The sequence below is a fragment of the Lontra canadensis genome, unplaced genomic scaffold (assembly GCF_010015895.1).
Source record: "Lontra canadensis isolate GAN:19392208 unplaced genomic scaffold, GSC_riverotter_1.0 scaffold33, whole genome shotgun sequence".
Lineage (NCBI taxonomy): Eukaryota > Metazoa > Chordata > Mammalia > Carnivora > Mustelidae > Lontra > Lontra canadensis.
Window position 1 is genome coordinate 15,468,481 of NW_022631027.1, and position 21,963 is coordinate 15,490,443.

The 21,963-nt window shown below is 33.9% G+C and overlaps 1 protein-coding gene across 4 annotated transcripts in view; it reads right to left on the reverse strand.

The window, feature by feature from the left end:
* COL11A1 (collagen type XI alpha 1 chain) overlaps positions 1–21,963 on the reverse strand; it is a 200,902-nt gene that overhangs the window by 47,375 nt on the left and 131,564 nt on the right. For all 4 annotated transcript variants that reach the window (XM_032867238.1, XM_032867239.1, XM_032867237.1 and 1 more), the window contains 5 exons: positions 21,177–21,230; positions 17,936–18,043; positions 17,452–17,541; positions 17,152–17,205; positions 2,220–2,327 (listed from right to left, as the gene is read on the reverse strand). In XM_032867238.1, coding sequence (XP_032723129.1) covers positions 2,220–2,327; positions 17,152–17,205; positions 17,452–17,541; positions 17,936–18,043; positions 21,177–21,230 — 414 coding nt within the window. The remainder of the gene's footprint in view (positions 1–2,219; positions 2,328–17,151; positions 17,206–17,451; positions 17,542–17,935; positions 18,044–21,176; positions 21,231–21,963) is intronic.

The following is a 21,963-nucleotide window of genomic DNA, read 5'->3' on the forward strand; positions in this document are numbered from 1 at the left end:
ATGGAAATTCAGCAATACACCTCCTAACATTGCTCTTATTCTTTTTTTTTTTTTTTTACATTGCTCTTATTCTAAATAACTCAGATTCACAATCCTGACACTGATTGATTAATTTGGAGATAGAGATTAGAGCACAGTTATTGCCATAAGTAAGTCATATGGATATTCCCAGCTCTTGTTTTGCATTTTCTTCCTTCTAGGAAGGTGGGTTGGTGGTAAAGTTAGCCAAGGACTTCCTTCCACAGACCCCCATCTTATCTTTTTTTTTTTTTTAATGCACGACTTAGCTTACTAATAATTATATAATATTTTTATAACACAAGTTGCTCAGAGGAGTTAAGATCCCAAATTTATACTTGGATTTAGGAAGAAGTAAAAGACTGCACTTAACATATTAACATATTAACTGCACATAACATAACTTAACATATTAGCCAACATTTTCATCGGTTTCATCAGTTTTTTAGACCTCTGCATGGAGGTCTATGGGTACCCCTAACACTTGTATAAACATTTTGTGCTACTATCCTTAAATAGATAACTCCTTCAAAAATATTAACTATTAACTAATATAGTGCACTGCACTTAGTTCTTAATAACTATTTGTTGAACAAAAACAAAAAAAGAATAAACAACTTGGAATTTTTGTTGGTGGTGGGAATAATTGAAAGAGGACAAATGGGCAGAGAATCTCTTTCCCCTTCTTAGTCATTGTGTCATCAATCACCAGTGAAATCCAAGCCCAAATCTTAGCTCTTACAAGGAAGGCCTTTTGTTAATAATATCTCCTCTGTTTCACAAAACTAATTTCTTATTATCACTTCCAGAACTTTTCCATATTCTTTTCTTTGATTCAAAATTTTCCTTTTTTCTTCATAAAACCAGGGTATTAAACCACTTTAAAACATAGTATTTCAATGTATTATCTTACAAAATCCTTGACTTCTCTAATTGGTATATTTCCAGTTTGTATAAGAAGAAATGTATATCTTTTTATTCCATATGCATTCTTCACTATGTTATGCCAAGATATGGGTACCCTGGATTTTTGAGTGAACTTGTATGAGAAGGCCTAAGTCTGTCTTTTCCAGCCCTTTCTCATGCACATCATACTATAAAAGTTGGTGGGAAGTTTGTATGAAGGGGCAAAGAATAATTTTTTCATAGTTGTTAACATCTCAGAAAATAATGTCTACATTTTCAGCATATTTACTAAGTTGGAAATATATTGCTTTAAAATTTTTCTCAGCAATTAAATGTGTTTTCTTTTTGCACCAAAAAATCTATCTACAGGTGGTATGGCCCCATTCTAATATTTCTGAAAGGTAATAGATCACAGAGAACAAGCATTTTAATTGGGAAACATTTATATAATATCACAAACGGTAATAAGAGAAAATGCATGGACAATGAAAGCAAGCTGCTAAAAATAAAGTCTTAGTAATGAATCAATATTTTGTAAATTATAGCTTTAAGTTAGGTTATATATATTAAGACTTAAATGTATAAAAAGTATTGAACTCCTATTTTTATGTATTATGGTCAACCATTTCATCCACATTCATTGAATGAGTTTGTGTTTTAACCTTGGAAGATGAGAATTTTTAAAGAAAATTAACATGATTAAATCAAAAGCAGAAACAGAAACCAAGAAGAAATCTTGACAAAGAAACATAAGCCTAATGGATACAATATAGCCTACAATCATTTAAAAATAAAATTTTTAAATCCAATAGATATAAGATAAAATAACTGGTTAGATGTTTTCCATCTCACTCACTGTAGATCAAAACTCAAATTACATGAGAAGGGCAGCCACTTTCTGTGGGTTTCATTTACAGACTTTGGAAATACTGGATATGAAGTTGTAATACAAGAGGAGTGAAAAGTGCATACTTTTCTAATATAAAGCAGCAAAGTATAGTTTTAATCAAAACTCCAATTTTATTTTTTAAAAGGAGCAAAATCAGAAGCCTTTTACATTAATAATATCCAACTCCCTCACAGGTCTTAGAGTTTCATAAAGTGTGGGAAAATGTCATCTTATTTAATTGAATTTGAAATTTTCTCTATTATAAATATAAAAAAATGTGTGTTTATATGCCAGGCACATATGCAGAGAGAAGGCAGTGGAGTATGAAGAGCTAATATCCTTGAATAAAAAGTAATAACTTGTGCCGAATGGCAGTATAATATATTTTCTCCTTGAAATTACTTACAGGAGCACCTTTTTCTCCAGCTGGACCAGGAGGACCCTGGGGGCCTGGACGCCCTGGCAAACCAATTGGGCCAGCTGTACCTGCTGATCCACGTTCTCCTGGTGAGCCCTAATACATAGGAAAAAGTATTTTGTTATTAGTGATGGGAAAAAAAGTGAAGTAAGAATCACTTACTTCATAGTGGAATCTTAAAGCATAGTAAATAACGTCAAAGTCACTTTTAGACAATTGGGAGATCTCAAATGGAAAAAGTTGCGCTCATTATTTGAATGATTTATTTGTAGCCCCAACATTAAGCACAGATACTGAAGTTAGGAAAATATTGATAAGATGAATAATTTTAATTTGTATATCCTTAATATTTTACAGATATCATTCTATATTAAGTGTTCACAACTGTTCACAATGCTTTGTAAGACATGAATCCAATAAATTACTTATATGATTTTCTCCCTATATTATTACAGATTGGCAGAAAAATTTTCTAGACTAATTTTTCTCAAAGCAATTTCTGGGCCTCACTTCAAACTTGCTGAATCACAATTTCAAAGTCCTAAAAATGAGTTCAGAAATTGTCACTGCATTAGACTACAAATATAATTTTTTTACAAAATAAAGTTTGATAATCACTATCCCAGAGTTTGGACTTTCTCCCAGAAAAAAGGTCCCTAAGTTTATCTTAGAGTCTGACAGGGGTCCTTGGGTTTTATTAAGAACACTGTTAATATAATTCATATAATTAGATATGTCCAATTGAGTTTCAAAGAAGATGTCATATATTTTCAACTAATTTGCTTTAAAAAATAGCTAATATGCAAAATTAAAAAAATAAGTGTGGATACTGCCTTCATATTAATTCTATCTATGAACAATTTAAGAAATCATTATTTAAAGGAAGAATAAAAGAAATGCAAACACATTTACTAAGTCATGTAAAGCTCCGTTATAACCTATTTACTATGCCCAATTTTATTTAATAAAAAATAACGAGAACTTTGTTTTTGAATTTGAATTAGATTCCCAGATGGGTGGTTAGGTTACAATTTAACATTTTCTTTCATGATTGACCTAAATCTGAAATATTAGAAAATAGGATTATTAATAGTTCACCTATAGTTCTTCTATATGTAGAAAACACCATTTCAAAACTCATGTAGAAATGACTTATAAAAGCTGGAAAATATAATATCTTAACTTTTACTTTCTAAAATTATACTTCACATATAATTGGAAATCTTTTTATTATACAAATATGAATTACTGACTTCGTTCTAATTTATATTTTATGCGGTAGAGAACCAATTACATATAAACACAAGAACAATGATAATAATGACAATTCATACTGACATAGTGCTTGACAATTTACAAATCCATTTCACATTCATTCTGTTACTTTATTCCCACAAATGCTCCATAGAGTTGATAGTGCAGTTGTAGCCCATTGGTTGTAAAGGTGAGAAACGTGTAGCTGGTCATAATAATGTAGCTAGTCAAAAGAAACTTTGCCCTTGAGCTCCTCCTAGTGCTTTCTCTACAAAGCCACCCACTGCTTCTCTTTAATGGGGACATCAGTGACTTTGGGGGTATATGTGGGGGTGTTACTTAATCAGAAATTCTTTAAATTCAATTTTATTGAAATATTCATTGATTACAAAAATATTTATTACTCAACTTCCTGATACCATTTTTTCCTGGCTAAATACACAAGATACATAGAATAGCTTTTATTTAACCAGGTATCTGAATGCTAACACAATTAAAATGAATTAAGAGAGTACAATTCAAGACTACTGGTAATAATTTAAAAGTGACACTAGAAAGAGTGATTTTGTATTTCATTCTTTTTATTTTGCAACCACTGTTGTAATTGTTTAAATTTTAGGGTATCTTAAACTTAAGAGAGAGAAATAATTTGGAGAAACTTTACTAAAAATATGTTTAAAGAAATCATGAAATTTAAACTTGATATAAACAAAAGTGGCATTTTGTACTATAATAAGTATATATCTAAAAACAAACCCAGGAATTGCTCCTCATGTTGCATAATAATTAACCAAGAACTGTGTGAAAATTAAATTTTTACCAATTACATATTTCAAATACTAAATAAGAAACAAAGGGCAGTTGCCTGAGTGGCTCAGTGGTTTAAGCCTCAGCCCTAGGCTCTGGTCATGATCTCAGGGTCCTAAAATTGAGTCCTGCATAGGCTCTCTGCTCAGCGGGGAGCCTTCTTCCCACCCTCCACCCCCACCCCGCTTGCTTCTCTGCCTACTTGTGATCTCTCTCTGTCAAATAAATAAATAAAATCTTTCAAAAAAAATTCAAAAAAGAACAAAGGAAAATTATAGTTAGTATTTTTTTAGGTAATAAACATCTACCTTTTGTCAAAATTTTTTTTGAAGCCTAATCAAATATTTTTATGGAAAAAAGTCAACTACAAGTAGTGTAAGTGTTAACCAGGTAAAGACTGGATGAATGATTTCAGAAGCCAGTGCAGAAGAGAAAAATAAGAATAGAGTGCTCTAAGTGTTTTTGCATTCAAGAGGAACTGCCATACAAGTAAAAGGAATGTAAAGATTTATCTCCATTTATTAGAGAGAGGGAGGTCAGAAGGGAGCCTAGAGGTTGAGGTTGAAGTCAAGGAGGAGGGAGGGAGAGAGAAGTGGGTAAAAGGAAGGAGCAGCAGAGAGACAGAAGAGAGGAGGAGGAAGAAGAGGGAGAAGAACAAGAGGAATAAGAACAAGGACATGCTGAAATTGAGAGAAATGCAAAGGTGTTTTCTTAATTACAAAGAAAAAAAGAAAAAAAGTTCAGTAAATAAAGCACTTTTTTTTTTGGTAATAGAAAAATATCAACAATAAACAGTATACGATGTGACATCCCTAAATATAAATTTCTACTTATCTGAAAAACTGGTGTATACATGATTGCATTACATTTCCGTTTTAACATTTTACTTGTAAAATCTCAGAAAAGGATTACTACCCATTAGTGTTATCAAATCTAAACTAAGCATCCAATTTAAGTGCTGAGATACTTTATTTGTAATTGACTATACAAAAAGAGATGCAATTTTGATTTGTCAGGCCATGAAATCTTTCTCTTTAATTCTGTATCACATTTAAACCCCAACTGTTGGAAGACTACCAGAGGAAGATGTCACATTAGACTGTGTTAAGGTCAACAACTAGGAAGCCAAAATGTATATTAAAAAAACTTATTATTTTCCAATTATCAAGCCTATTAAACAATTATTGTGCTAAGTACTCTGTGTATGCAATATAATCTAATTCTAATAGAGTTTGCTTTTTTTTTCAGAAAGAGGCCATAAGGGCCTGATGTGCCGTGATCCATACAAAGACTTTTTTTCTAAGCACTGAGTATTTCATAAATAAATGGTGAGAAAAAAAGAATCCCTGATTGTTCATGCCATTATAATTCATATTTATTGTTCTAAATTTTAGTAAGTGGAGAAACATAGCCATTTAAGACCAGTTCTCTCAGAATGAGCTCCTATTTATTGAACACCTTCTAAAATAAGAAAACCTGAAAGAATTTATGGCAATAGGTAGGTCCTTTGTCCAAATAGTCATTCTCTATCATTGATATCGTTCATTTAAACTTCATTAAACAATTCATTAGAATCTTTGCTTTTTGTCACTATTGCTTACAAGGTGACTTTTAATTTTCAACAACAAAGAATTGTTTTCAGTTTTGGGAACTATTTAACACATGTGTGGGACTTTTTCATTATGTTCCACCTTTGGTTTTAGAAGCTCACTCTTCTTTCTTATGTACAGAATGTGAAACAGTTTGGGTTAATGGTTCTTTTTGAGAATGTATTTATCCTTGAAATTCCCACCAAAATACTCATATACACACACTAGGAATTTTTTTTTACTTGATATTTTAGTATGTAATGTGCAAGTTATTTTCTCTTAATACATCATATTTCCCATTGTCCCTTTAATACAATATGCCTGCTGTTACCTCTTAGTGGCTGGTCACTTTTACATTCTACCTTGGGAAGTCTTTGGTCTTTTCCTGTACTAGTAAACGTTTCACCATTCTTTAAGCCCTGTATAATAAACATCTTTTCTAAAAGTTGCATTATTCTGAGAATTTAAATCATGAGACATCCTTCTAAATATTCCTTACACAGCTTACTATAGATTTTCTACCATTATTTTCTGAAGGAATTAATGTAGGATTTGGCCTGAATTTTGTCCTGTAAATATCTCCATGCTTTCTTCATTGATATTTCCAAAGCATAAAATATTTACTATATGCATCCAATAATTATAAATAGTAGTAATAAATATAAGAACATGATAATATAATTAGAGATATGCACTGGTCTTTCTACAAATATGTGAACATGATAGATATGTTAAAAAATTTAGGACCTACAGGGCGCCTGGGTGGCTCAGTGGGTTAAATCCTCTGCCTTCAGCTCAGGTCATGATCCCAGGGTCCTGGGATCTAGCCCTGCATCGGGCTCTCTGCTTGGCAGGGAGCCTGCTTCCTCTCCTCTCTCTCTCTGCCTGCCTCTCTGCTTACTTGTGATCTCTCTGTCAAATAAATAAATAAAATCTTTAAAAAAAAAATTTAGGATCTAAATGTATTTATGTGTAGTCAATACAAATTTCCCAAATTTGTGGGAGAAAGAGCATCATTTGAATGTATTTCCCTAGAAAATGTGGTGTAAAAATTGACAGAACTATGTATTTCCTTAGCTGGATACACTATGCTTGACAAGTTATATGAAAATAACTAATAGCTTTTACTTAAGTAAGGAATGCTTATTAATTTTCCAGCAAAGTATGTTTAATATTTAAAATTAATTAAAATGTTCTTGTATATCAAATAGAGAAAGAATGCTGATTTGAATCAATGACAATGTTTATAGTTTGAAGATATTATATGCTATTTTTTATGGCAAAGCTTAACTATTTTAATTACTCCCTTGGAGCATTCATAAGATTAAATTTCAGATTGTCATCTTACTTGTGGAAACTGCATTAAAATTAACAATAAAAACATATTACTTTCCTGCAGTTAAAATACTGCTCATGATCTTGTCACAGCTCATTAACTTTGAAACAGTGGATGGAAACAATAAGAAGAGACTTTTTGGATGTATATTTGTGCCCTAAAGTATAACTGTGATTTCTTTTTCCATTAGTTATTTCAAACATTCTGTAAGTCTAGATATTTTTAATAACAGCATGGTCTGCAATGATCTTCTTTTATACTTCTAAAAATGAAAAGTGAAAATCTCTGATGATACCTACCTATTAAGCAAATGATCTTACAAACACGCAAATCTTTTAAAAATATTCCCAGGCCAACTTTTAAAAGAATGAGCCTTATGAATTCTTTAGTTCTCAACTGAACCACTAGAGAAATCTCATTAAAAAAAATAAAAATTTAAAGCCTGTATTAAAAAGAGAACCCATCTGCACATTCCACAAAAGATATAGTTAAAATCTATTTTCTTGTGACACTGACTGGGAATACAAAATATATTGTGGTAGGTAGGAGCCCTTGAGAGACTCACGATGGACATGAATTTTTTCCCCATAAGGGTAGACATTTACAGTGATAGAAAGTATTGCATAGCTCTATAGCTGACTATAGTAAAGAGCAGAGAGCTTTATAATTGTCAGATAAATAAATATTTACATTTTAAACAAATACATTTGAGTTTACACATAGATTAAATGGATAATGATCAGCTTCACAAGGGTAGGATTTTTGCTTACCTTTTTCACTGACCTCCAGAACTTTTGAGTAGTTACTCAAACATAGCAGACCCTAATAAATGTGTCCATATTCCAGAACCACTAACATTCCCATCTTGAGCAAATTGATTAACTACTCAAAGGCTCACATTTCTCACCAATAAAATGGGGACAGAAATAGTCTGTCCTCAGGTTTTTGTGGTGTTTAATGTGGTGATACCTCGGAAGTTCTTTGAACTATGTCTATTTTAAAAGTATGAAAGCAACAGATCTTAGAGAACTGTGCATGAACATCCATGTATTTCAAAAATAGATATGCAATTTCAAATGAGTGTAGAAGTAAAATTTTATAGAAGAGAAAACTAAGGTCCAGAGGTTTACATGGTATATCTAAGGTTATACTGTTAAAAGAAGGGTAGAGAGTTTCCCACAGAATATCTTTAATCCTAATTTAAAATGTTGGTATATTCACCTTTTACACCAATGACGAATATTTTACACATCAGAAGTGCCTAACTGGAAATAACTCACAGAAAAATAGAACCCATAGAAATATCATTTTCCCACCCAGTGATTTAAATAACAACGGGGACATGGCAAATTAAATGTTTTCCAAAGGCATTCAGTAGGTTGTCTTTTTGTTTTATTTTTTCTTTGCTGTGCAAAAGCAAAGGCAGTAGTATATGTTGACTTGAGTGAATTATAATGACTATGATATCATAAAATACTGTTATTTATTCATTCATTCATTCATTCTGTTACTTTAATACTAAATATTAACCACAACAGGTTACGTGTTTTCAACTGAAAGGTAGACACATAGCTGCTTCTAAAAGGGAGAAATTAACATTTCTCTCTATCATTAAGTAACTATATTAACTTTATCTTAGCTTAATCCTCTTCTACAGCCCCTTCCTCTAAACTTCACGGTGAAAATACAAGAAGGAATAGTATCAGTTTATGTTCTTGGAGCAGAGAGAACAGTGTGGTTATTTCTTTAACTCTTCTCACACAGGAGAGCACCCAGATGAATAGTTCCTGTTATTTTTCACTAGGTGTTTCATATTCTGAAGAGCATTTGTAAAGTAAATGAACGTGGTAAACAGAGGAATCACCTCATCAACATTCAGTTAAAAGGCAGCCCACAAAGAGAGAAGTTTTATAGAAGAGAAAACTAAGATCCAGGTTATACGGTATATCTAAAGTCCTACTGTTAAAAGAAAGGTGGAGATATTTTTCCACCCTTTTTGTATTTAGAAGCATAAACAGAATTTTTTTTAAAAAACAAGAGCTATTCAAGTAGAAGGAGAAAAAAAAAATCTGCCCTTTCTTTTAAAGCCAACTTGACCTTCATGACAAAACAAATTGAGGAAATTCACACTCTACAGATTACATGTATTTTAGATCATACAAGCCAAAAATTCTGATAAAATTATCAAGCATTACCAGAATTTAAAGCATAAATACTGAATAATTAAGTCTAACTCCTGTAATATCTCAATCTTTGGTCATTGATTCCCACCACCTCTATACTTTGCTCATCCCTGGTTGGATGTCATAATAGGTTACCTGGATTCCAACAGAGAAAATGTGCTCTATCTTAAAGAGTATAGTATATGATGAATTAGTCAGGAGATATAATACTGCTTAGAATTTATCTATTTCCTGGATCAAGGACTAAGTAAAAGCCAGTAAAAAGAAGATACTTTGGAATAGGGTATAAAAACGAAACTAGGAAAAAAAAAAAGAATTATGAGAAGAAAGACATATAAACTCTTAAGAAAGAAGTGACAAGAAAAAATAATAGCACATAAAGAGGAAAGGAGAGTCAGAACAATCTGGACATAGTCATGAAATAGAAGTCATAGGATAGGGGTAGAGTATGTAAGTCACAATTTTAAAATTTTGGACATTTCCTTTTAGAAGCTAGATGTCTGGCTCCCTCTCATACATTTTCTCCATATCAACTCCTACCACTCTCAGGGGAAAAAATGTGATTGTAAGAAAAGAGGCTGTAAGAAAAGGTAGGTGCTTTTACTAAATGCACCATTCTATTTTAATCTCCTTATTTTTAGAGAAAGAACTATTGGCAAGAAGGTGGTTTCATATCAGAAAAAAATACACAGAGGAGAGATTATTTAGGGAATGCATTTTCCTTGATTTTTGTTTCGTGAAAACGTAGGTGGTAGGTACAATCTGAGAATTTGTTTGCATAATATGTTTATATATATTTTGTGTTTACATAAATACAAAAAGTTTACTCAAGTTTATGTTCAACATGTGAGAAAAATGTTTCACTGTCTTCCTTTCTTTTTTCAGTCCTTTGTTGCTTTCTGCTTTGTGTGTGTGCATCGAGACATCCACTTAGTGAGTAAACCCCCCGAGATTAGAAAACATGCCTGTGCTTCGACTGGCATCTATTACCAGCTCTTATGTACAACATCATGCATACAGTGAGCACTTGATTTTTGCCAAACTTGAAAAGCCCAAAGTCACAGCATGCTGTTGGGTTCATTTTGTTTGTATTCAGTGGGAGCACAAAAAACTGTTTCTTAATACACAATCACTTCAAATAGCACAACTTTAGAAAACTTACTTTTCACTGATAAAACTGATTTTTATTTATAGCTATAATTAGAAGATTAAAAAAAAACATTGTTCCCATCTCATCATCTTTGTGCTATATTTTAATGTATTACTTATTATTTATTAGGTTATTTTATTTACTTCATATCTGTCTTCCTCAGATATTATAAGCTCTTTTTAGGAAATATTTAATGAATCTATATAACTCGAACGTAATAAACTGTCTGGTATATTCAGGTATTTATTTATTTTAGATTCTTAAGTTTATTTATTTGATAGAGAGAGAGAGAGAGAGACAGTGAGAGAGGCAACGCAAATAGGGGGAGTGGGAGAGGGAGAAGCAGGCTTCCCGCAGAGCATGGAGCCCAATGTGGGGCTCGATCCCAGGACCCTGAGATCATGACCTGAGCTGAAGGCAGAGGCTTAACTACTGAGCCACCCAGGTCCCTCCAGATATTTATTTAATTATAGTTTTTCTGTAAGAAAAGATTTTGGCAGCTTATAGGGAAGACATAAAATATAAGATAATACAAATAAAAAATAGACAAGAATAAAAGGGATAGACAAGAAAAGTAGATAAGCAAGTAACTTTTTATTGGCAAAAGATAGAAGCAATGCTATTAGTAATCAAAAATGCATACAACAGACCAAGGTTTTCCTAACTTCAGGCCATGATCTACTCATGGGTTGTGAAATCAATTTATGGGTCCTGTCCATTTTTTATTTAAAAAAATATTTATTTAAAAATTATTTATTTAAATAAATAAATAAATAAATAAATAATTTAAAATTATTCAAAATAATTATAAGAAGATAACGGATAATATTAAAGTACATCACATGTATTTTTCGATAAAACTGAATTCAGAAAGTTACAAAAACAGTCAGAAACTGAATTTTTTTTCTTTTTTTTCAATTGGATTTCAATTTTAACTCCATGATATTTGTAAGTCAAAGTCAAAAGAGAAATGGGTTTCACAATTCATAACAGTTGAAGGGGAAAACAAAAAAAAGCTAGCTAACTGCTCAAGAAATTACAAAGATTTCTAAAGCCATGATTAGTAAGAGATTTCTTCTAAGGATGTTCATAACAAGGGCTCTGCATCAAGCAATCTCCCACATCTTCCAATAGGTCCTTTTGGTTGGTATAACACTACGTATCATTGTTTCTCCAAGCATAAGCCAATGAAATCACAGCTGGACCTAGCAGAGTTTCAGTAAGCCCACTTCTGTAGGATGCCACAGCAATGCGACAAAGCTAGCCCGAAGTATATTTCTGACTAAATGGATTATGAATAAAGGGAATGGATGTCAAAAATATTTATAAATAAACAGATAGGCCCAAGGATGGATGGATGACTGAGATACTATATTTTGCTTTGTATGGATCAGAATATGTAAAAAATAGTGTACAAGGTACATAATTTTGATGTATACAAACTTTAAAAATCTCACTGTGAGCAAGAACTGTTAATTGATAAAAGCCCTACTTCGGGCTTTTAGTTTTAGTTCATCAATATCCTGTGCAATGAAGGAATTTATTTCTCTAGTAATCCAGAAACACAAAGTACACCTAGGCTCCTTCAAAATTGTATTCTAGGATTAAGAAGCTGAAGATTCAATAGTGTACTGAAGAAACATCTATAGTCATTAAAGATTCAACTGTACATCTGTTTAAGCAGTTTGAACTTCCATTCATTTAAATTAAGCTATGGTTATAAAAACCACATATAGGAATACAAATACTAAAGCCAGTTAGCTGTGATATTAACTCCTGTAACTTTCTTCCTTTTGAAAAAACACTGTTGGGACGCCTGGGTGGCTCAGTTGGTTAAGCCGCTGCCTTCAGCTCAGGTCATGATCCCAGCGTCCTGGGATCGAGTCCCACATCGGGCTCCTTGCTCGGCGGGGAGCCTGCTTCTCCCTCTGCCTCTGCTGCCATTCTGCCTGCCTGTGCTCTCTCTCTCTCTCTGGCAAATAAATAAATAAAATATTAAAAAAAAAAAGAAAGAAAAAACACTGTTCACAGCAATAGAGAAAGATCAAGAGGACTTGGGAAAATGCAACTGGGGGGGTAAAAGAGTAGAGAGGTAGAGAGAGGGAGAGGTAGGGAGAAAGAGGGAGAGGGAGAGGAAGAACACTTAAGCAGATTCTGCAGAGGGAGAGGTATACATATCTGGAAATGAGTTTGTGTAACGTATCATGACTTTTTGTCTCCAAAGGACTATGAACTTGGGTAAGTTGTTTACCTTCTCTAAGCTCCAGATCCTTTGCCTTTAAAAATGGAATGATAATATCTACTGAGTCAGGCAGCCAATAATAAAATCAAATAAAGATTATAAAGTTCCTAGCATTAAGAGTTGAAAGAATAAACACTTCTAACATTACTTCATTCCCCTTTCCTATTTCCTTTACCCTTCACATTCTTTATTCACATTCTTCCTGCAGAGAATCCATCACTTTAATATTTTTCTTTAATGTGAATAACCAAAATCTCTACCCCTCTCTGTTCTGTTTAACTAGACTTGGTCAATATCTCAAAGGCAAAGTTAATATAGATGGATATAAACTCAGACCCATCCACTAAAGAATCAAGAAGTTTTACAGGATATTTTTGTATACCTTTGTCCCTTATGATTTGGAATTTCATTATCTCTCACTGAGTGACTAGATATATTTCTCTGATATTTTGATGTCACTCTTTGTTCATTACAAAATAGAACTTGTTATCTTTCGTGCCAAAGACACCATTCCTAAATCCTTGTGTTTACTATCAATTGCAAGGTAACACCATACAAAGTCTTGAATCCCAAAAGATAAGAAATAACATGAACAGCTTTCTGGGTAAGTTTTGGTTTACATTTAGAAAATCAAAGGTTTTTCTTTTAAACTTTTCATTTGGAATAAAACGTTCCTAATCAAACTTCACATGTACATAATTGCTTTAGATGGAGTAAATCAAGGTTTGTTTAAAACTTGTTACCAGGTAAAACAAAACAAAACAAAACAAAAAACTTGTTACCAGGGGTGCCTGGGTGGCTCAGTCAGTTAAGCATCTGACTCTTTATTTTGGCTCAGGTCATAATCTCAGGATCGTGAGATCAAGCCCCATGTGGGGCTCCACAGTGGATGTGGAACCTGCTTAAGATTCTTTCTCTCTCCCTCTTTCTCCCTCACCCTCTGCCCCCACACACACAAAAATAAAAAGATAAAAAACTTAATACAAACTGTAAGACATCACCATATACTTCTTTACTATAATTTATAGCAATTAAAGCAATAGCACAAGGAACCAATACATATGAATGATGTCTTTAGTTGTTTCTTTTACATCAGCTTTAAGGAGAATTTCAATTAGTTGATGCATACAGAACTGGATAGGATATGTGAATTTATTATAACAAAGGTACTAACTCAAAATAAATGAACTCACAGTGAGTCTCTGTGGAGCATTTCTATTAGCAAAGTAGAAAAGCCTGTTAAAGTCTCTTGTGACTGCTGAGAGGTTTTGGGTTTCCATGTGGGGAGAGTGTTTTGTCTTTGTTGTTGCTTATCCTGACCAGGTAAAATTGCTCCAGGCATGGAAGGCATCAGTGAACTGTCACTCTCACAAGGACACAAGCTTGAGGTCATCAGTCAGCTTTCATCTTTCCTCACTGCCCACATCTAATCTTAGTAATAAATCCTCCTATCCTGCCTTCCTCATGTTTGTTACATCTGTCCTGTCCTTCGACTTCCCATGGGCCTCATCACTGGCTCACTCATATCATGACAGTGAGCACTGAGCTTTTATGCTTATCGAGTCTCTCTCATTTCTGTTATATGTTACACCATAATAATGATATTTTCCCTAAAATTAAGTTTTACTGCATTTCAATTTTTTCTCCACTTGCTTCAAAAACTTCAAATCTTCAAATTACTTCAACTTACCATTTTAGAACTTCAATAATCATATGCCATATTATATATCTGCTTTAGCTTTAAATTGCATACATACATAGCAGAGTGCCTGGATCCTAGCAAAAATTCATCTAATTTTAGTCTTTCTCCCAATGTACTCCACTTTGGTATGATGAGATACTCCCTAATACCTTATTTTTTTCTTGCTCTTAAATGATCTTGCAATCTTCTGCCCTCTGTGAAGCCACCTCCTACAAGACCTTTTCTGCTGCTTTCTCTTCTTTTTCTCCCGCCCTTGCAGAATTGATATTTATTGTGTGTATGTCATTAGGGATTTAATCATCGACTGTCCTTATAGTATCGTTTAATGTTTGGTGTTTTTCTTTCAAAATGGTTTATCTTAAAGCCACTTAAAGGGATACATTTCATGGAACTTAATTGCATATAGGGAGGTAAGTGGCAATTGCCAAATAAGCCAACTAAATAAACACTAGATCTTCATATCATATTTAATATGTCATTTTCATGCAGTCAGATAATTGCTGATTACCATTCTGTTGAGTGTATCTCTTATATACACTGTGCACCTTACAAATATACAGATATGAACTGTTCCAAACACCTGGGATAGCATTATTTGACTGGACCCTAAAAGATAAGTTTAAACAATATAATCCTTGTAGTCATGATTCAGTTTTCACAGATACAATAACTTGATCTTAAAGTATATATACGTGTTCCTAAAATGAACGCACTTTAGATCCTGAAGTTCTGATTAAATGGATTGCATTGTGCTAGACAGTTTGAAGAGTCTATACTCAAATGAAAACTTCTGTCATATTCAGCTGTTGTTTCTGCTAGTGCTACCAGCACTAACTTATGAGGATATTTTTAAACATTCTACATAATTTTATGCATATAGAAGGTCAAATATAGCTGCTGAACTGCTTATTTTTCCTTCTAAAAAATGTCTACTGTATGTCCATACCTACCTTAATCATTGTAACATGACATTTATGTGATTTGCAGATTAAATATGTTATTCAATCTGCCAAAGTTTATCATGCCATGTTCTCAGTATTAGTTATGCTATATACACTTAGGCTTTCGGATAATTCAAATAGATAGATGTGGAAGGATTCCTGTGTGTCAGGCACAGTGCCTTGAGGTACCAAAATAACATAGAAGCTCACATTCTACTGAGAGAGACAACTGTTATATTCCAATGTAATTTCTAAAATACAAACCACAACAAAAATCACTAAAGGTGAAGAAATTTCATCAATAAGTGAAATGGAGGCAAATTGTCCAGAGATGACTTTACAGAGATTTAACATTTCAGCCTTATCTTTTTAGGGTGAGTAGAATTTTGGTGAAGTAGAGAAAGGGAAAATTGAAGAAAGGGAAAAGTAAGCAGTATTCTCTCTGCAAAATATAAAAGATTGTGGCAGTTTGAGAAGGATGAAGTTCAACGCATTAAACTGGGTAGAATTAGAAGGAGTCAACAAGGCAAATAAAACAGACTATGGTGAATGGGACCAAGCTGTGAAGATGACTCATTAATCATTATAAGGAGTGTATTTCTGAAGGCAATGTGGGATCATGAGCTGCAGAAAAGCAGAAGGATGGCATAGTTAAGGATGTGTACCTGTATTCTCAAATCAGTGGGCAAAACTGGAGAAGCTAAGGAAATGGAATCAGGAGCATGAGGTAAGACACTACTGAGGAAGGAGAGAGTCTGAACAAATGTGGCGGCAGTAGCAATCAAGAAAGCAGGACACAGGGGCGCCTGGGTGGCTCAGTGAGTTAAAGCCTCTGCTTTCGGCTCAGGTCATGATTCCAGGACCCTGGGATCGAGCTCCACATTGGGCTCTCTGCTCAGCAGGGAGCCTGCTTCCTCCTCTCTCCCTGTGCCTGCCTCTCTGTCTACTTGTGATCTCTGTCTGTCAAATAAATAAGATCTTTAAAAAAAAAAAAGAAAGAAAAAAGAAAGCGGGACACATTAAAAAAATACTTTGGAGGGGGGGGAATATGACGTCAACATTTCGTATAAGGATTTAAAGCCACTTTCAGCTTTTCAACTTGATGAAATATGAATGAGAAGAGAATGAGATGAGGCTACTAAACCTGGCAGTTTGGCTGTTATTGGTAACCTTTCCGAGTACAGGTAAGAACAAAGGTGAACTCATGGGCAAAAATGAAGGCTGTATTCAACTGCTTTCAGAGGGATTGATCTATATCTCAAAAAGGAAAAGGTGAAGTAAAAATCTGGTATTTGCTCATTTGCTAATTACTTTGTAAGGTTACATTAACTAAATAAAGCAATCTGGGTAACACAGAAATGAATATATACCTTTCCCGCTTAGGAGAGTTTTTTAAAAGCATTGACAAAATTCAAGTCTCATCAAGTACTTACAATAAGACAAATTATGATTTATTTCTTTGGGTATTTAAGAAGCAAGCTAGCTCCTTTTACCTTCTGACAGCAACGGTGGAGTAAATATTTCCAATCGTCTAAACTCCTCTGTTTCTGCACTCATTAGTGCATGCAATTAGCAGAAGCCAGGCATTGACTGATTTGATTGACGTGTGTTTATTTTCTCTCCTACACACCGTGGGATCACAGCATGAGAGTGATGAAAGAAGAGCTATAATTTGCAACCAAGGGTAGCATGGCTATTTATTATAATCATACTTACAACTGGACCCGGTGGGCCCTGGGGACCTTCCCCTCCTTTCAGTCCAGGTGCACCCTGGGAAATGAGAATAAAAACAAAGAAAATGAATCTATTTGACTTGAATATAAATAGGAGGCGTATGATTGATAAAATGGAGATGGTAAGAAGTGTTTTAGGCACAAATATACATTGTCATATATATTAGGATAATCAATGCTTATGCATCTCCCCTTAATTACTTATGCATATTTAGTTAAGTCTGAGAAACATGCTTCTGAAAAGTAATCTCATTTACATGCCTTATCTCTATGCTGAGTATACCTGAGCTCCCGGAAGACCTCTTTCACCTGGGAAACCACGTAGTCCTGCTGGTCCGTCCTTCCCTGAGACACCTTGAGGACCTGGGTCACCCTAAGGAATATAATACACATCAATTTAGAGGGTAATTTCTACATATTTCTATACGCAAAGCTGTTACTGCCTCTAACCTGTGAGTGAAACCTAAATGTCATTCAATAATGAGAATATTGTGTGGAATGCCGTAGACATTAAAATGAACTGACCACTACCTATATTTAAGACTGTGTATAAATGCACGGCTTCATGGCCAATGGACCTAAGTGGTCTTATGCTATTGTTCAGTCACACCTTAAAGTACAATAAGCTGGATATTTTACTGATATATTTTTCTGATCTATTTAAATACTATGCTAATATGTAGAGACCCTATGGATAAGTGATGAGAAGCCAGAGTGAAAAGTAAATGGATGTTTTCAGCCAAGAAGTTTCCTTGAGTGTGTCATACCTTTGCACCTTCTTTTCCTGCAGCACCGGGAAGACCTTGCTCACCAGGGGGCCCCGGAGGGCCAGGATGTCCTCGTTCACCTATTGGACCAGTCTCACCAGTTGGTCCCTAAATTGGATCAGTGAAATCTCATTAGACTTCTCTTTTACTTTTGATAAGGATAACACAAATCCCAAAGAAATAGTGCTCCTTTTCACAGAAGGTTATCATTTTCACTTATTTCCATGCTGTCCTACAAAACAGAAAAGCACCTTATCTGGGAGGAGTCTGAAAAGAAATAAGTGTCATCCTTCGTTAGGACCTGATTTACATAGGTAAATTCAAATAGCTATTTTCTTCATTCCATACCAGGAATGTTTCAGAGCGAGGCCAAAGTATTGTTAAAAACCCTGGTTTTGGGGTGCCTGGGTGGCTCAGTGTGTTAAAGCCTCTGTCTTCAGCTCAAGTCATGATCCCAGAGTCCTGGGATCAAGCCTTGTGTCAGGCTCTCTGCTCAGCAAGGAGCCTGCTTCCCCCTCTCTCTCTGCCTGCCTCTCCGCCTACTTGTGATCTCTCTCTCTCTCTGTGTCAAATAAATAAATTAATTAAAATAAAATTTTAAAAAACTGTGGTTTTAACTAGTTTCATCCCATTCCCCCTCTTTTTATGTAAGAAGTTGAATGAGTTTAGGATTAAAAGAGGCATCAGTACCACATTGGTAGCTACTCAGTGAATCACTGCTTGATAATAAGCCTCGGTCCCCTGGAACCCAAACAACCAAAGCGGTTCTCCTTGGAATTTCCATGACTGGAGATCTCTCTACAGTTAATCTATATTCATTTGACAAAGTCTAGGGAATGTAGCAGGGAGATCCTGCAGGCTCGAGTTTGGGCTGGCAGCTCCTCCCAGCCAAAGGCTGTAACAAACAGCCCTCTCCCTTAAATTGCTGCAAATGCCAAAGTGAAAAATGTCAGGTCATTTATGTGTCCCCTGAGTGGTGCTGTTCTGTGGTGCTAAAGTTTAATGAGCTTTCAAGTGTAAATAGAGAATGGTGACCAGTTGCTCTGTATCTCCACTTAGAATAAAGCAAAATGAAGGATTTAAGTTAAAGACATATAAAGGGAAAGTTTCCAGATGCTAAGGCTGTTAAACAGTGGAATGTGTTGCTGAAGGTGTTAATGCATTATCATTCCCTGTTATTTCTTTAAAAATACAACAGATTCTTAGTGTCTGCTATAGGATAAAGAATGCATCTGCCTTATATTTGAGTGTAAATTTCTAGGTTAAATTCTTTTAATTGTATGTTGCTGAAAGTCTCCAATTTATCATTAATGTACAAACATACACCCCACAGAGGAATTTTTCTTGAATATCTGATCACTGGAATTTCAGTAGCAAGCAATATAAAATTGATCCAAATTTAATGGCTATCGCCATTGAGACAAAAACGAGCAGTGATTCACATGACTATAAAAAAAACAGAATAAATATGAAATATCACAATCAATATTGTTCCTATTAAATCACTTCTTTTGTCTTAACCTGAAAATTAGGTTACTGAAATTAGGAATTGGATTTTCTCTCTTAAAAGAACCAATAAAGAAAACTAACTCAATGGAAACGCATCCTCAGTAAAACACCTGATATTTTAACAACAACAACAACAACAACAACAACAACAACAACAACAACAAAGATCTCAGAAGCCAGGTGTTCTACTTTAGGCAGAGATGAATTTTCAAAAAGGGTAAGGTCCTGAAATAACCAGTTAAGCCCCTTGATGTCTACATTCTAGTTGAACTTTGATTTCATTTCTATTCACAGGTATTGAATGTAATAGGAATCATTCTTTAAGTTATATCTTTTTATAGAAAATTGCCACGAAGTTGCTTATAATGAAAAAAAAGTAAGAGTAACTAATTATTGAGGGATTATTTTTTTTTTAATTAGAACTGATAAGCAGTTAAGGACTTTTCAGTACAGAGGTACATGGGTGGCTCAGTAGGTTCAAAAACCAACTCTAGACTTTGGCTCAGGTCCTAATCTTAAGGTTGTGAGATGTCGCCCCGCATGGGGCTCCATGCTCAGTGCAGTCTGCTTGAGATTCTCTCCCTATACCCCTTCCCCCACTCGCATGCATGCTGTCTCTCTAAACAAATACATAACATCTTTAAAAAAAGAGTTCTTCAGCACATACATAAAAAGTAGGCAAAAAAAAAAAAATCATGCAAGTATGCATTTTTCTTTTATAAAAGAGTAAACAACATTTCCCTTGCTTCAGGATTCATCTCTGGAATTAAATGATTAATCATTCCAAGAATTCTTCATTTTTGCTTCTGTCACACATATTCCTAGAAAGAAGATGCGTTTTGTTTCTCTGCTTATCGTTTGTGTGTTTGTGTATGAGTATGTGTGTGGGTGTATTTGAGTTACAAAGTCTTAAGAACTAATTATAGGCTGAGAAAAAACTATTTAAAGCAATTAAATAATTAAAAGACTTATTCAACTGCTCTTGCTCTTTTGCTATGATTTGTTATTAGCAGGGGTAACATTCTGGCTGAGTAAACTAAATGTGTCCTTTCCATTCAATGCCACTTTGCCAGGATAAATATTTTCTATTCTCACAAATTATTCTATAATTCAACATATTGTATCAATTTTTGAGACTCTTCCTGCCACCTATGTTGAAAAACTGTCTTTGTCATGATTTAGGCATATTCAAAGATTGCAACTATTTTATCATTGATGGAAATCATTGTTATAAAGACAAAAATCTTAAGAAACATGCAATATACTACAAATATTATAATTTAAGGGAAAAATCTGTGTTCAAAGCTTTATATTATATTTCTAATATATTATACATCTAGTCTAATTTCTACTCAGAAATCTGAAGTCATTTTGTAATTTGAAACTCTGGGAAAACTTGATGGTCAACCTTTCTAATAAACCATTTTGGTGGTTTTAGCAGAATAGTACTGTGGTCGGGGTTTCATGTTAACTTCATTGTGAATTTTCTGACTTAATCTTCATTATTTGTTTTATTATCCTTTATTTTTGCAGCCAACTGAAAAAAAAATATCTCTTCAGCTAAGTAATAGTTTGCTTATTTGAGGTAGGTCAGTTGCATTTATTTAAATGTGATGTAAAATCTAAAATACACCCTTTTGGATCATAATAAAATGGGCAGATTTTAATAGAAAAGATGAAAATATAAACAGGAAAATAACTCTTATTAGAAAAATAAAGTAAAGGGACATACCTGCGGTCCAACGACACCCCCTGGCCCGGGGGGGCCAGTCTTGCCTTGAAATCCCTAAGGAAAGAAAACATAATCTGTTAAAACATGAAAAAGCATAAATTAAAACTTGGTTAAGATCACTCGCATTAAAACAAAGTCACTTTTTGGCTAAAAATACTTATTTTAAAATTTATTTTATTTTATTAGTTTTCTTTCTTTCTTTCTTTTGGTGGGGTGAGCAGAGGAAGAGGGGGAGAGAGAGAGAATCCTAAACATGAACTGAGCATGCAGTTGGACACGGGGCTCAATCTCACAACCCTGAGATCAGGCCCTGAGCAAAATCAAGCCAGATGCTTAACTGACTGAGCCACCCAGGTGCCCCTAAAAATACTTATTTTTAAATGCTTAAATATCAGTTATTATATTCCAGGTTTTTTTTTTAATTCTAAATTTACCACCCTCATTATTTCACATTACAGTCCAAGGATTACTTTCAATAAACTTAAAAAAGAAAAGAAGACCATTGGATGAAGATGGAGGGAGAACGTATTCTGAGCCCTATTCTACCTGGTCAAACAACAGTGAGAATTTTAACATAGCAATGTTTGTGGATAAAATAAATGATGATTTAGACATTCTTGAAACAGTCCACTGGTTCTATATACAGAGATAAATCTATGGTCTGTGATACTAGTGCATTTTCCTTTCCTGCATTCCAACATAAAACAAAGTAAGAACAGAATCAAAACAAAACAAAAACAAAAATAAAACAGGATGTAGAGTACATTTATAAAAAGAACACTGCATG